The sequence below is a fragment of the Perissodus microlepis genome, chromosome 7 (assembly GCF_051167445.1).
Source record: "Perissodus microlepis isolate ML-2025 ecotype Zambia chromosome 7, ASM5116744v1, whole genome shotgun sequence".
Taxonomy (NCBI): Eukaryota; Metazoa; Chordata; class Actinopteri; order Cichliformes; family Cichlidae; genus Perissodus; species Perissodus microlepis.
Genome location: NC_140467.1, coordinates 33,994,138 through 34,010,227, shown reverse-complemented (window position 1 = coordinate 34,010,227; position 16,090 = coordinate 33,994,138). Strand labels below are relative to the sequence as shown.

Here is a 16,090-nt window from a genome sequence, read left to right as displayed (position 1 = left end):
ATTTTTGTGTTCACAAGCAGTTGAACAGATATACCTAAGAAAGTGGCCAGTGAATGTATATTGGACAAGTAAGAGACAATTTTGCAATTCTTGAGCCCTCTTAATGCCTTCAAGTTAAAGATTCTTACAGTCTTTGCAGAGATTAAGTGTATCATGGTCAATGAAAGCTCCCTGTGTAAGTTTAATAACATGTATTGATCTGGTATAACATGATAGGTCACCGCTTGCACCCAATAACATGTCTTTACTTTGCAGCAAGAGTCCCTTTTACTCCCTTTTTAAGCAATTACATTTTCACTTGAGCTTAAAAAAATATTACTAACTGTACAAGCCAGACAGTTGACTTTTATTTATAATTAAGCACAATGTGGGAAAATATGAAAGGGATTAATGAACATTTTCTTGTGAATTGCAAATAATAAAAAGCATGCATATAAAAATCATATAAAAGCCTTTTCGATGCTTTAATTTATTAGCAGTGTTTTAAAGCATTATGGAAAGGTATGTTTCTTAGACAATCCATACCTTTTCTTTACAGTGAAATGTAGTGTTTCGGTTATTTTGTCACGTGAAATTTTTTTTTGTTAATGTTGCTGAGTTTTTATTTTTAATATTTTTTATTCTTATTATTTTTTTCATTATTATTATGTGTGTTAAATGACTTGATAAAAGTCAATTTTATAATCGGCGGAGGAAGCGCCTCACTTTTCTCCTCCCGCGCTTGTCTGACGTCACTTCCGCCGCCCAGAAAACATGGCGGCTGCCAGTACCTGTGATTCGGTGCACACTCTGCCCAAAAACGTAGTCATTAAGACTGAACCAGAAGCGGAGGATGTGTCGGTCAAGCGGGAGCCCGTCGTTCCTCTCATTGCCCCGGTCAGCGGACTCCAGCCTCTCTCGTGGTCGCAGGACCACCGCCTGGCTGTGTGCACCTCCAGTTCCCTGGCGGTGATGGAGCTGGTGTGCGACGTCCACAACAACAAACAGGACCTAACGCTGCACAGGACTTCAATCCCCGTCCCAGCCGAGGAATACAAACTGCGGGTAAGCGACCGCATACAGTCGCCTGTTACCTGCTAACACCAACACGTTACAAGAGGGAAATATCAGAACCCATGCAGCTCTGTAGCTTTAGCTTACTGAGCTGATGTGGTGTTTACAAGTCACGTGCTTCACTGTTTTGATTGGGAAACAATAACAACTTCTTCTGCGGAAAGCTCACCTTTATTTTATTTATTTATTTATTAAATTTCAGTTTAGTTTGGGCTAGTTTATTTTTTGTTTGAAAACGTAGGAGTACAGGGTGGGGAACTGTGGTGCTGCATGAGGAAGTCCGGAGTAGCAGAGAAGTATGTGGGGGTGGTGCAGGACATGCACGAGGGATCTGCTCTGAGCCCCTTCTTGTTTGCAGTGGTGATGGACAGATTGATTGTTAATGTCAGTAAGGAGTCTCCGTGGACTGTGATGTTTGCAATGACATTGTGAGAGTAAAGAGCAGGTGGAAGAGAGCCTGGAGAGGTGGAGGTATACTGTGGAGCAAAGAGGAATGAAAGACATAATACATGTGTGAGTGAGACTGGTGTAGAGCAGGGCGATATGACCAAAAATATTTATCACGATATACATTTGAAAATTTGCGATAACGATATAACTGACGATATAATTGACACTAGACAAACTACTTTACAACTCCTCAACTTTATTATTGCAAAAAAAAAAAACCCAAAACCCATCAATGTATTTTCACTTAAACAAGCAGCTGTTTTTTATGTGCATTAAAGTTATATAAAAAATTAACAGTGGAAATGCAAATTCCTTGCTGACAGTTTAACCAAAAGGCCGACATATCCTCAGCATAACCTTGTATAATATCCACAAAACTTATAAAAACGTTATACACGCGCAATACTGTAATATTATGTCGAAGCGCAGTACGTATCAGTCCGCGAGGCTCCTGCCTACGTAGCCGTAATGCTCCGACAATCCATCAAGCGGTGCGGGTTAGTAGCTTAGCAAAGTCGAACTAAAACATTTGACAGATTTTCGAGCGCCGTGTACCAGATAAAATCGTTTCGAGGTCAGTAAACACAACCAGAATTCATACATAAGGCACACGGGATTATAAGGGGCACTGTCGATTTTCAGAAAAATCAAAGGATTGATTTTAAGTGTGCCGTATTTTCCAAAAACACTCGGTAATAACGACGGCCCGCTAGCACGCTCTACCAAAAATATTGCTTTGTTGTGTATCTGACGGACGAAAGCTAAACCCGTTCCACACCACTGAAGTTGCATTTTTACAAACCAATTCTGGTTTATCTGTTTCATTCAACGATCTGCTTTCGCCCTTCTTATTCTCAGTCGCCGTCATGCTTTTTCCGCCATCTGCGTATGAAAACAAAGGCACTGCGCACGCGCGTTTTACCCATATTCTATCGCGATATATGGCCCAGCCCTAGACGGGTGTAACTGTGAAACTGCAAGGAGCAGAGATGGTGAAAGGGGCCGATCGTGGTTCAGGGGGTTATGAAGCTCATTTTGTAACCGGAAGGTTGGCCGTTCGATCCCCAGCTCTGTCTGTCTTGGTTGTTGTGTCCTTGGGCAAGACACTTCACCCTACCCTACCGGTGTTCGCCACAGGGGCCGATGGCGCGATATGGCAGCCTCGCTTCGTGTGTGGATGTGAGAGTGAATGAATAGTGGAATTGTAATGTTAAGCGCTTTGAGGGTCTTGAAAAGCGCTATATAAATGCAATCCATTATTATCATTATTAATAATAAGGTGAAGATGTTTACATAAATGCGGTCACCATCCAGAGAAGAGAGTGCAGAGTGGGTGGAGTGGAGTGTTAGGCGGCATATGCGATAGAAGGGTAGCAACAAGAATGAAAGGGAAGTTTTAACAGATGGTAGTCAGACCTACTATGATGTATGGTTTGGAGATGGCACTGATAAAACTACATGATGCAGAGCTGGAGTAACCAGAATGGTCAACATAAGAAATAAATACATCAGGGGGACAGCGACAAGGTTGAGGTTTAGGCATGTGCAGGGGAGAGATACAGTGGCTTGCAAAAGTATTCGGCCCCCTTGAACTTTTCCACATTTTGTCACATTACAGCCACAAACATGAATCAATTTTATTGGAATTCCATGTGAAAGACCAACACAAAGTGGTGTACACGTGAGAAGTGGAACGAAAATCATACATGATTCCAAACATTTTATACAAATAAATAACTGTAAAGTAGGGTGTGCATAATTATTCAGCCCCCTGAGTCAATACTTTGTAGAACCACCTTTTCCTGCAATTACAGCTGCCAGTCTTTTAGGGTATGTCTCTACCAGCTTAGCACATCTAGAGACTGAAATCCTTGCCCATTCTTCTTTGCAAAACAGCTCCAGCTCAGTCAGATTAGATGGACAGCGTTTGTGAACAGCAGCCACCACCATATTTGACAGTGGGGATGGTGTGTTCAGAGTGATGTGCAGTGTTAGTTTTCCGCCACACATAGTGTTTTGCATTTTGCCCAAAAAGTTCCATTTTGGTCTCATCTGACCAGAGCACCTTCTTCCACATGTTTGCTGTGTCCCCCACATGGCTTCTGGCAAACTGCAAACGGGACTTCTTATGGTTTTCTGTTAACAATGGCTTTCTTCTTGCTACTCTTCCATAAAGGCCAACTTTGTGCAGTGCACGACTAATAGTTGTCCTATGGACAGATTCCCCCACCTGAGCTGTAGATCTCTGCGGCTCGTCCAGAGTCACCATGGGCCTCTTGGCTGCATTTCTGATCAGCGCTCTCCTTGTTCGGCCTGTGAGTTTAGGTGGACGGCCTTGTCTTGGTAGGTTTACAGTTGTGCCATACTCCTTCCATTTCTGAATGGTCGCTTGAACAGTGCTCCGTGGGATGTTCAAGGCTTGGGAAATCTTTTTGTAGCCTAAGCCTGCTTTAAATTTCTCAGTAACTTTATCCCTGACCTGTCTGGTGTGTTCTTTGGACTTCATGGTGTTGTTGCTCCCAATATTCTCTTAGACAACCTTTGAGGCCGTCACAGAGCAGCTGTATTTGTACTGACATTAGATTACACACAGGTGCACTATGTTTGGTCATTAGCACTCATCAGGCAATGTCTATGGGCAACTGACTGCACTCAGACCAAAGGGGGCTGAATAATTACGCACACCCCCACTTTGCAGTTATTTATTTGTAAAAAATGTTTGGAATCATGTATGATTTTCGTTCCACTTCTCACGTGTACACCACTTTGTGTTGGTCTTTCACGTGGAATTCCAATAAAATTGATTCATGTTTGTGGCTGTAATGTGACAAAATGTGGGAAAGTTCAAGGGGGCCGAATACTTTTGCAAGCCACTGTATATATGGATATAAAGGAAAACAGGAAGAGTTAACTGTAACTGCCTCAAACCATGTTAACCAAGGTTAATAGCTACTCTTATAGCTATACTAAATACACTGCAAGACAGTCATTCATTAACCGAGGAACAAAAGAAAGAGTATAACTGCTAAACAGTTGACCTTAAGAGCAACTGGCCTTGAAACTCTTCAGGAGCTTTACAATATTGTCACATCATAAAACAGAAAAAAATGTTTTCTTGCTGGGATGTTTTATCTTCGGTTGAGCTTTTTAACCAGCTGTTTAAGGCCCTGCTTTTCCACCATGTAACTACTCTTCCTGTCATGTAGGGTACCGCTAACTAGCTCACATCTGTCCACTTATGTCTACTAATCAAGGTAGACTAAATCAGCTGTTTAATGTTGTTTCTAAACAAGATTTTCAAACATTGCTTCATATTCATACAGGAAGTGGGAAATAAATAAACTCTTAGGTTCTTCCCTCAGTCTCCCTCGTGTCTCCTCTTGTGATCAGAGCTTTACATACAGTTGGACCCATAGGTTTTTGTGGTTTGCACCCTGTATTAAACCCTTTGTGTTTGCATTCATGAAGGCGTCTCTTGATTTTAGACTTTCACAATGGCAAGTGAATGTTCTTGACTCAGCTAAGTGCTGGTTTTTCTAGACCTTGGAATTAATTTTGTCATCTTGAACTTCATGATGTCATCTTTGGTCTTTTTGTTTCTGAGTTGGGCAGTGCATTCTTTCTTTTTAAGAATGCACCAGGTTACTGATTTGGATTTGGCCACTATTGAATTTTTTTTTTTTTTTTTGTATCTCTGCTACGTTTGTTTTGTTTTTCAACCTAGTAATGCTTTCTTTAACTTGCATGGGCACCTCTGAACAGCAGAACTCCATATCCTCGATTTGCTTAATTTGTTATGAAATAACAAAGGAACAGGTCTCCCCTGGCCATGAAACTGCTTGCCAGTGACATGAAACTGTGATTTGGGCGACAGTGCTTAAAAATGGCTGTACTCTAATATTTGCATTTGATGCAGTATTTTTGTGAAACCCCTTTCAATGAAGGTGTATGAAGTATGCACTTTCGTCACATTACAGGCCTAAAGCACAAAAATGGCTTGTAACACATTCCCAATTGTTTCAGTCTGCAGAAGCAAAAAAAAGTAAAACCCTGACTCGGTTACAGATTGCATTGTGTGTTCAACTTATTGACCCATTAGCTTTGTGCAAGACCTTTCAGAGCATGATCACTGCTCATAAATTATTAAAGTCATTGCTTCAGTAAATAAATAACATATAAATAGGTGATCACAAACTGATATGTGTTACTCCTGTAACGGTGTTGATGTTTGTTTTCTCATTAAACAAATTGTGTACACATGTCTCAGAAAGGGAGCCAAGCTAATATTCACTTTTGTGCTATTAGTTTGGCAGTGGTGAATGTTTCTGTATTTTTCATTATTTACTAAAGCGCAGGGAAGATAATCAAAGTAATAGAATACAAATGCTGATTTTAAACAAACAAAAAAACGAGAGAAACAATTTTGTTGCGGTAAATTTGTCTCTTTGCAGCTGCTCTTGTGTTTAAACATGAGTGCTTTTAGGTTTCGTCTCCAGTCCAAAAATCCACTTGGCAGATACATTGTTGGACCTAGCTGAATTTTATAATCCACTAGGCACGGTGGCAGACAGGCAAAGTTGGTTTCCAGCTGTCAATGGCTGATATGAATAACTGCTTTTTAATGGGAGGTACTGAGCTGGGAGCTGTAGACTGTGGCTCACAAAGCATGGCTTGGTTTTTTTTTAGAGGCCATGATATTGTCTGCATAATAGTACAGCCACCCAGGAGGCTGTTTTCTGTGGTGAAGTTGGGCCATGATGTTCATCATTTACCTAAAATGATCCTGCATTAAAAAAAAGAGATAACAAAACTTAGATATCTCTAATTTATTCATTGCAGTCTGTTTGGTTATACTGCGTCTATCTTGTTTGTCCAGTTTGTTGACATAAAACTTTTTCTAGGTTTTACTCGCTGTAGAGCAGCAGTAACTAGGTGGTTATTTCATTAGATGAAGAACAGAAAATGGATCATCAGTGCTTTGGTAACAGTTTTAGTCTTTTCTGTGGAAATACCACTTATTAAGCTAAAACCTGATGATGATTTTGTTGCTTAACAGAAAAAATAAACCATTGCTAAAAAGAGATCATTACAGCTAATTATATGTAGTGCTTCTAATGCTTTTTTAACATCTAGCAGTGCATACTGACATTCAGATGTGCACATAGAAACATGATATATATATATATAAGTGCATTTATATGTGAGATAAATGCACACTTTTTAAATAGTTTTCAAAAATACTGTTTATATGGTGCTTCTCTGTAAATCTTTGCAATATTGCAACATTTCTAAGGACTTTGTGGTAGGTCTTGAGTTGTAGCTGATGACGTTACTTCTGTTCTGCTCTCACTTTGCATAGTTTTCTTGCATATTTTGTAGTATTCAGCTCTTTTGGATGTTGTTGAAGTTGCTCCTTTTTTTCTGTATTTAATCATCATCAGTGGCTCTTGTGCTGTTGTTGTAGGTGCATAGGAATGTAAACATGTGCCATCCCTATGTCACTGACACCAAGATATGATACTTTTATATCACGTGAAAACTTTATATCTGCTTTATAGCAGATGCTATGATATGGCACGTTCCTTGTAGCCTGAGCAAGTCTGGCATAAAGAACCAGTTTTCTGCCTGTAGCAGGGTGTTGTTACAGTGGCCCCCCCAAGCTGAGACAACCTGTAAGAAAACAAAACAGGAAGGGCTGGGGCATGTTGGCTTGATGATATAAAATATATATAAAATATAATAGTATATAAAATATCATAGTAAAGCCAATACAAAAGTGCTTTAAACCGGCATTATTTTCAATGGCCAGCAGGGGCAACACCTGTGTATAATGTTTGTATAGGAGTCTATGGGAAAATCAGCCCTCTTGTGCCTTACTTTTCTGACCTAAGTTAATACTTTGCTGTTTGATTTTATGGGTCAAGTCATGGGGATTAAAACATCAAATTAATTTAGGCAATTATGGTCATTGTTGGAGTCAGCGGGATTATCCAGGGTATGCTCATTGGATGTCCACTCTGCTGATCCACCCTCAGTCCTCACATTTGGTCAACGCACCAAAAATGGCAGTAGTGTAAACACACAGCTTTTCAAATCGATACAGGTGTATCAATTTGAAGTGTTGGTGGTTTATCAAATAAAATATGTCTGCACATGAAATTAAGAACAAACTTGACTTTATAATCCTTAAATATATGTTGTTTTTGCCTTTTAAGGTGGGGCCATCAGTAGAGCTGTCTGAAGCAATGGTGAAGTTCGCTACACATCCAGATCCCACAGTAAGGCAAGCATTTTTGGCCGACAGCGTGATCAACCCATCAGTAGGCGTGCACAAAGGAATAAAGTACGCCAGCTGGTCTCCGTTGGGTTGTGACTCGAGTGGACGCTGCTTGCTCGCTTGCCTAACGCTTGACCACAGACTTACCATTCATAACAGCCACAAGCGTCTTGAGTGGAACACGCTAGTTGATCTTACTAAAAAGTACAGCGAGAGGCTAAAAGAGCGGAATTATGCCAGAAAGGATGACAAGCTGCCGCAGACTAACCTACAGGACTTTGACGAGCTGCAGCGGCGTTTCCGTATGCAGACGCCTCTGAGAATGGAGTGGTCGAGTATTTACACGATTAAACAGGTTCAGCCGGACAACACGGGCGTAGACTTAGAGATGGTCCTCCTCGCTGTCTTGATGGAAAACGGTGACCTCGTCTTGTGGAAGTTTGTGTTGCCTTTTACGGATGGGGCAGATGTCACGTTTTATGACATCATCGAATCAGGCGTAACCAGACCAAGTGACTTAGCGTGGTGGGAGTATGAAAACGCAGATCGTCGCATGAGCGGCCTGATCGTCGGCAGTGAGGTGGGACCCGTCAAGATCATGCCAGTCAGCCTGTCGGGAGTGAAGGGGTACTTCACCCTCCGACACCCCGTCATCCTGTGGAAGGAGTGCGATGAAATCGCTGTTGAAAACCTCAAATGTGTCCCGATGATCCACCCGATCCATAAATCCAGCTGCAGCCTCATCGTCGCATCACGTGGCTGCTACGTCTTTTGGTGTTTACTTGTGATTTCCCCAGCTGGACTAAATGTACACAACTCTCACGTGGCTGGACTGCACTCCCTTCCTGTAGTCTCCCTAGCGGTCAGTCAACAAGGTGTCGCGGTGTACACTTGTTCCACAGACGGGTGGATTAAAAAGCTGACGCCAACTTTTACAGAGAGCACTTTAATATTTAAGCAGGAGGAAATGATGCGACCAGAGAACCTCACGGGGAGGAGGATACACGGGATTGCAGTGAGCCGCAACGGAGCATATATTGCACTTGTCAGCACGCAAGGTATGGTTGATGGCTATCATCCAGTTAACAGGACTTACCAGGTTCACTTTGTGACCTTAAAAACTCCAGAAGCCGCAGCAGCGTTGTTGCTCAGGTCCCCTACGCAGAACTTGTATAAAATGGCCGACCTGCTCGACCTGGTGAGGTGGCAGATTTTGAAAAACAAGTCCATCCCTGCATCACTGCAGGACGAGCTCGATCAAAAGATCCGGGAAGCGGACTCGCCTTACTTGTGGCGGTTCAAGCTCTTTTTGGTGCGAATACTTCACCAGTCACTGCAGTCACCTAATACAGAAAACAACTGGAAACCTGCAAAAGAGGGAAGCAAGGTGTTCATAAGAGATGAGGAACAGGAGCAGGAGGATGGAGAAGACAAAGAAGGTGCTGTGAAAGAGGAAGGTGAGCCCGGAGGAGAAAAACTGGAGAAGGAGGAAAATCAGGAGGAGCAAAGGGCAGAGGTACAGGCTTGGATGAACACCGTAGAGACTCACTTGATGAGAGAAAACATGAAGAAGGTGTTAGGGGTGGTGTACCTCAATACCTGGCTAGCAGAGAACATTAGCATACCCACCTGTGGCCTGGTGGAGTATCTCTCTAAAGACACCAACGACAGAGCATCAGAGGTAATGACTCACGTGTTATTTTTTTCTACTTAAGACACCACTGCACGTTCTTTTGGTTTGGTTTTCCTGATTACAGCGCTGTAAAAAGTATTTGAAAAGCTTAAATGTTTCAGATCATTTAAAAAATGTTAGTAGTAGTCAAAGGACAGAGTTTTTACATGATCATTTGAATAGAACCTGTAGATTATAGAAACAAATTCAATGACATCTATCACTCTGGACAGTGTTACAAAACCATTTCTTAGGCTTTGGGGACTCCAGTGAACCACGGTGAGAGCAATGATCCACAAATGAGGAAAATTTGGAACAGTAGTAAACCTTCCCAGGAGTGGCCGGCCTACTAAAACATTTCATCAAAGACTCATCCAGGAAGTCACAAAAGAACCTAGAACAGCATCTAAAGAACTTGTAGATAACCTGCTGTTAGTTTGGTATTTTGTCCTAATCCGCTTGCCGTACCTCAGTGTAGGTGTGTGTATGTTTTGAGTGGTATAGGCGCCATTCCGTTATTGAATCCAAGCATGTAAGTTCTCTGCTGCTGTGCTGGTTAATAAAACCACGTTAACTGAGTTTACTGCTTCATCATTGTCATACTGGTGAACATACAACAGAACTGCAGACCCCAATTGCTTCTGTTGTTGCTTCATGACCTAGAAAATCCAATCCAAGCACCTAAATCCAATTGAGGTGCTTTGGCACGCCCATAAACAGGCCACTCTAGCTTGAAAACCCTTCAGTGCGGGTTGATTACAAAGAATAGTTGGCTAAGAATTCACTAACCTCATTACCAGTTTTCGTCTTGATGCATTCTCAATCATCCAGGTAAGTAAATTTCCAAAGGTTGATGCTGCAACAACTCCACCTCATTGTTAGTCCATTTAAAAAACTCTGTGCTTTTCCTCAACATTTTGCCGCGACGTTTGAAAGAGCCGGAAAGTAAATAAACGGCAGACAGAAATGAGGCAGGCCGAATTGTCTTGTGTTTCACGCATGCGCAGTACTGGAACGTAAGCGTTTTCGGACGTTTCAATGTGGCAACTCTGTGAAAATGACTGAAAACGCCGTTTTCAAATCTATCCGGGCTAGTGTGGACGTAGCCTCAGCTGACTGCAGGTTTCCTCAATTTTATAAACAGTACATTTGCATAATGACTGAAACTAGCCCATTACCAGTTATTACAAATGTTTGATTGCAGTTACAATGGTTGTCAAGGGTGGCGCAACCAGGTAAGTTTAGGGGGCTACTTTTTCCATACAGGACCAAGAGGGTTTGGAAATTTTCGAACTTTTGTATTTACTCAGGTTATGTTTATCTGAAACATGCAAGTCTGGCAAATATGTAGGAGGGGGATACTTGTTAGATGTAAGGCTGCAGTGGAAGAAACGGTTCTTGTGCTGCCTTCTTTGCCTCCGCTATACAAGTTGGGAATGATTGCATTGGTTGCTTTCATTTAGACCCTTTGGTCCTGCATGCTTTGTCCTTCAGGTCCTGATTGGCCACATCAAGAATAAGATGAACAAGCAGACGTTCTCGGAGCGCTGCAGCCTGTGTCAGGATGTGCTGCCCTTCACAGACCACAAACAAACCATGTGTAAAAATGGACACATGTGGCTCAGGTATGCAGAAAATTCTTGAACAACTTTAGAAACTTAAAACGTCTAAGGATGGTTGTTTTTCTTAGCTTTAGCCTGACAGGATGAGTAGGTGCACCGTTGGTTCAGATGCCACAGCTGAGCCTGAGCGTTGGGACATGAATTGAATCTTAATGCCGAACGCCTTCTTTGACGGTTTATTTATCTTCTCGGAGCAGTAATCAAGGCTCCTTCCTTCTGATATTTACCTATGCAGCACTCATCGTCTCATAAATATCGTCTGTCAAACATTTCTCCTGCCTGCTCTCTAGCTTGAACGTGGTGCCTCTGGTGGGCACTGAGAGGAAATCTGTGCCCGTCAGCTGCACCTCAGCACTGTTTCCGCTCTACTTTTATAATGTGTATATGTGTGTGTGTGACTGTCCCTGGCAGCCAGCTCTCTAATGTATTTCTTTCGGTCTCCTCCAGGTGTGCGTTGTCATACCAGGCCTGCCAGACGCTGACGTTCAGACGGTGCCTCCTGCTGGATAGCATCGCCAGACTGCCAGAGCCTGAGGGTAAGCGCCACTTTCCATCTCCCTCCACCTCCATTTCACAGTTGCGCTCTCGATCAGCCGTCTCCTCCTGTCACCTTCAACATCAGCCTCTGCCGCTCGGATCAATGCTCGACATGTTGGATGACTGAGCCACACAAACATAATACTTATTAACTGTGACTGATTGCAGAAATTAGCACAGCGTCTTTTCTTTCTTTTTAGCCAATGTGCTTTTGTATTTTCTTATAAGGCAAGAGTTGAGTTACTGGTCACAAAGCTCAGTCTTGTCACTTTCTTGGCTAGGACTTGAAATGTGTAGCTGGGGAATTCTGAATGCTGGAGCGGCAGTAAGCGATCTTTGCATAACTTCTTTAAGGTCGGTCAGCTCAGTGGGAGGGTAGAAATGTGCACTGACATGCACGTGCAACAATGCAATTAACAGAATGGGTGACTACTGTTTTTCTTTTTGCTTGTGCTTGTGAATTACTGAAGGGGTTAATACTTTGATACTCAGGGGAGAAAAAAACGAAACTATCCGAGGTTCCAGTGAGGAGGAGACACGTTAGTCCTGATTTCTTAAGTAAACGATAACCTGGATTAGAAAAACCTGTTGGGGTTTTTTTCCGCGCTAGTTGGGGAAAGCTGATTTCCACTGCCATGTGTACAGTTAGATGGATTTCTAATCAGCCTGTTCACAACAGACTGTAAACAGAAACACAGGTGTGACAGCAGAGCTGCGGGATGAAAGAGGAGATGAATGCATTACATACATCATTACTATATAATGCATGTAAACATGTTTTCTGATTGCTTTTATATCTGAAATAATGATTGCATTCTGTTTCCTCATAAAAGTCCTAAAGGAAAGAATTAAGTTTACAAAAGCCTTAAGTATTGTCTCGAGCCCGCATTCGACTGTGCAGGCAAGCCAGCAAGGGTTTCTGTATCAGTCTGGGGGTGTCCCGACCACAGTGACATTGCTGACTGCTGCTCACTCATTAGGTACGAGCTCTACATCGATTCTGATAAGGAGTCATTACAGTACACAATTGTAACATTAGAATTTAGGATTTAAATATACTGCTTAAACATAGGGGAATTGTACTGTATGCTAACAAATAATTATCTTTATAATTGTTTTCCTCATACCATACGTTCCTCATACCTTCTTTATATTTTGACCATTACAGTAATAATTTGCATTCTTTTAACGGTCTTAAAAAGCCTGAAACGCAGAAAGCCTCGGTGAGTCTGTGGAACGTTTATTGCATCTAAGTAATCTGATTATCAGACTCAAACTGATTAAGAAGATTTCTGTCTGTGGTCATTTTGTCCAGTATTTCAGTTTCTTTAATTGGATTTGGGGAAAGTATGATTTGCTTCACATTAAATGTAGGAAACCCTCTTACATATTTATGTTCGGATATATTTGTAAGTTAGAGATCTTTTCTTTGCATTGGTATTACAGTACATGTCTCTATGACATGTAATGTACATGTCATCATAATAGCATATAAATGGGTGGAGGTAAGCTCAATAATGATACAAATGAGAAAAAAATATATTATTCTACATAAACACAGAAGTGGGAAAAGAGCAGGCTCTGTGGGTCCTGCAGGGGGAAAAATGATCTCAGGTCTTTATCAAACCTGCCTGAGGGGCAGCTCTGCTGGTCATCCCAGCCTATCTGAGCTAATGAGTGACAGGTCTGTGCAGTTGTGGCATCTGTCAAAATCAGCATCACCCCCCACTTGTCTAAAAACATCTTTAGGATGTTTGCCTTCTTTATAGTTCCTATTTTACTATTTTTATTATTATCACAGCAGTTTCTGTTTGGAATGAAAACCCTTTTATACATGAAATCCTTAAAAACAATTTAGAAGCTCTATGTCTGACAGCAAAAGACAAAAAACCTACATTAATATTAAATATATGGCATTAAATAATTAGAGATAAACAAACCAGCCATGTTGCCATCTTGAATATGCCCGAGACACTACAGTCTGTGCAGCAGACAGGAGGCCGTTTCACCAGCTGAGCCACAGCACATCATGTCTGTGAGATTTAACTTTAGTCGTGGGTGTTTTGGGATCACAAAGAAGAATTTTCTTTTCCCCTAAGTCCTGCCTCACTGATGAGTGTGAGCTAATGCACTTTCACAGTAAACTTCCTAATATAGTCATTTCTTATCTCTCACATGCTTCATTAGAAAGCCCTGTTCTATACTTCTACGTCAATAGCAAACATGAGGTTAAAATTAGTTTTTTCAGCATTGTACAGTGGGATAAATACAATTTTTAACCCGTTTTATTCATTGTGGGTTAATTTACTCAAGCATAGATGTTTTTGTTTAACCAGTGGTCAGAGACTCTGACAAATGTTATAGATGTTTTAGAAAAGTAAGTCGTTTCCTTCGCATTACTTCTGACAAATGTTGGAAGACAATGCAGACTGACCATCGCTTACACTTGTCCCGTCTTGCGTGTAGCAAGCAGCAGGAGAGAAGCATGCTCTCATTACAGGAAGTGCTTAGTTTGTCAGACCAGTGTGTGCAAGGGGCGGCTCACTTAATTGTGGTGTGTCGTGAAAAGTTTAGGGCTAAGCTTGTTAATTTTTCATCCATATTTTCTCACCTGAATTTTTCTTTTTGGTGCTTTGGTATTAGACTATGCATGCACGCTAACAATGAATTGTAATGTGTTTTAATTAATGTAAATGGCACTGAATAACAACTGTAAATGTTGTTAGGATAAAGCTTTAGCTTAATGTATGTGTACTTTTATATAACGTATTAGAATAGGCCGGCCTTCCAGTACCACTAATGAAGACTCAACAAAACACAAATAAAAATGTAGAGTTCACAAACAATAGTGATCATACCCCAGTTTTGAATGCTCAGCATATAAAAATGGTTATTACATAATTATTAAATATGTTTGCGTTCCATTGCAGTCCATTTTTACTGTATCTCATCACCTACTTCTCCCCATCTTTTAATATCAAACCTTTTCTTTCTTTGTCTGAACTACAGTCCGTGTCTCGAGGGCACAACCTCGGCTGTTCCAGCTCAAACCTCACTTGTATACTTACTTACTAAAAATGTTTATTATTTAGCCACATCCTTTTCTTAGGAATGGTGTGCACTATTGATTGTCCCACTTTTATTGCTTTAGTGGACAAGAACATTATCGATTTTTGTGTTTTCTTATATAGAGAAAAGGGGTGTGGCACTACGCAGATTGCAAATAACGAGAGTACGACTGTGTTTGTAGAACGATCCTGTAACATATGCATGGCAGTGAGAACAAATTGGCCAGTGTGCACATTTAATGAATCCAGTGGTAAGTTTGCACATGCCCTTATTTTGTGCTCAATTGTATACTCGTAGTGCTTAATGAGGCCATTTTTTTTGGGGCGGGGGGGGGGCTTAAATTGTACTCCTGTCACCCTTCAAAGTCTCTGATATTAATATATACATAACCACATTAAATGATTTTGTTGTTTGTAATCTTGAGTACAAACAGAAGTTGTTTTGTTTCCCCACAGATCCAGAGTGGATAAAGAAGATACTGCAGGCACCCTGCACGCTCTGCGACTCGCCGATGATCTAGAGCTAAACGATCATTAAAACCTCAGGGTTTCCCCGCGACCTTCAGAGCTCGCCGCTCTGACACCGGGTCCAATCTTGTCAGACATCACTGCTTTTCTTTTTTCTTAATTTGATATATTTTGTTCATATTTTTATTACTTTATATTGGTATGTTAAAAGAGCAAATAAAACGCTTTGAATATTTGTTGAAACTCTTATTTCACTCCAGTTACAAAGTGTGCAGTGTGTGCTTCCTGCCTCTAAAGTTTGAAATTAATATTTTACCGAGGTAAAACATTTTGGAGTCAAACTTTACACATTTCTTTATTTTCCACCCCTCATCTAAAGCGAATTCCCACTCTGAGCAGTGTTTGGACAGAGATGCTCAGAAACAAAGTTTAAAATGTGGTTATATGTGGAGGTTTTTATTATTCAGTAGGACTTCAGGGCACCATAAATAAGCTCCCTCATTTTCCTCATGTTGACTCTATTTCCAAACCTTTGGTGTAGTTTTTATTGCAAGTAAGTGGGACTTACTCTGCGAGTCCTATTTTAGTGGGTTTTTTCTTCTTCTCTTTTTTTTTTTTTTTTTTTTTTGAGTGCAACAAATAATACACTCTGAATAATACATACTCTGGAAGAAACTCAACATACCTACTTTAATTGGCACTGTAAAACAATTTCCAAGCTCTGGGAGGAGGAGATGGAGGGTGGTGGTGCTCAGTCATTCTCTCAGATGAGGACTTCCGCTAATGTAAACGTAGAAGAGAAGAAGCGGCAAGGCAGATGAGATGAGCAAGAGGCAGGAAGAAAGCAAAAAGTGTGCTTAAAAACCCAGCGTGTCCCTCCCATGGGAGCCCGTTGTAATGAGATTCAGCAGTAATGAGGGACAGAACATGGCGCCAGATGTGA

The 16,090-nt window shown here is 41.2% G+C and overlaps 1 protein-coding gene across 1 annotated transcript; it reads left to right on the top strand.

Annotated features, from left to right (window-relative positions):
* The first annotated feature begins 743 nt into the window (after positions 1-743).
* Positions 744-15,383, top strand: gtf3c4 (general transcription factor IIIC, polypeptide 4). The gene is made up of 5 exons (XM_084934766.1): positions 744-1,044; positions 7,719-9,461; positions 10,947-11,077; positions 11,522-11,610; positions 15,136-15,383. Exons 1-5 carry the CDS (start codon positions 754-756, stop codon positions 15,198-15,200), a joined length of 2,319 nt encoding a protein of 772 aa, XP_084790892.1. The 5' UTR covers positions 744-753; the 3' UTR covers positions 15,201-15,383.
* The last annotated feature ends 707 nt before the right edge of the window (positions 15,384-16,090 follow it).

What these genes read in the sequence shown, in the direction of transcription:
- gtf3c4 (XM_084934766.1), top strand. Translation starts at nt 754, where the DNA reads ATGGCGGCTGCCAGTACCTGTGATTCGGTGCACACTCTGCCCAAAAAC. An exon ending in CCGAGGAATACAAACTGCGG is followed by an intron (nt 1,045 to 7,718) that starts GTAAGCGACCGC and finishes TTGCCTTTTAAG; the next exon opens with GTGGGGCCATCAGTAGAGCT. An exon ending in CCAACGACAGAGCATCAGAG is followed by an intron (nt 9,462 to 10,946) that starts GTAATGACTCAC and finishes TTTGTCCTTCAG; the next exon opens with GTCCTGATTGGCCACATCAA.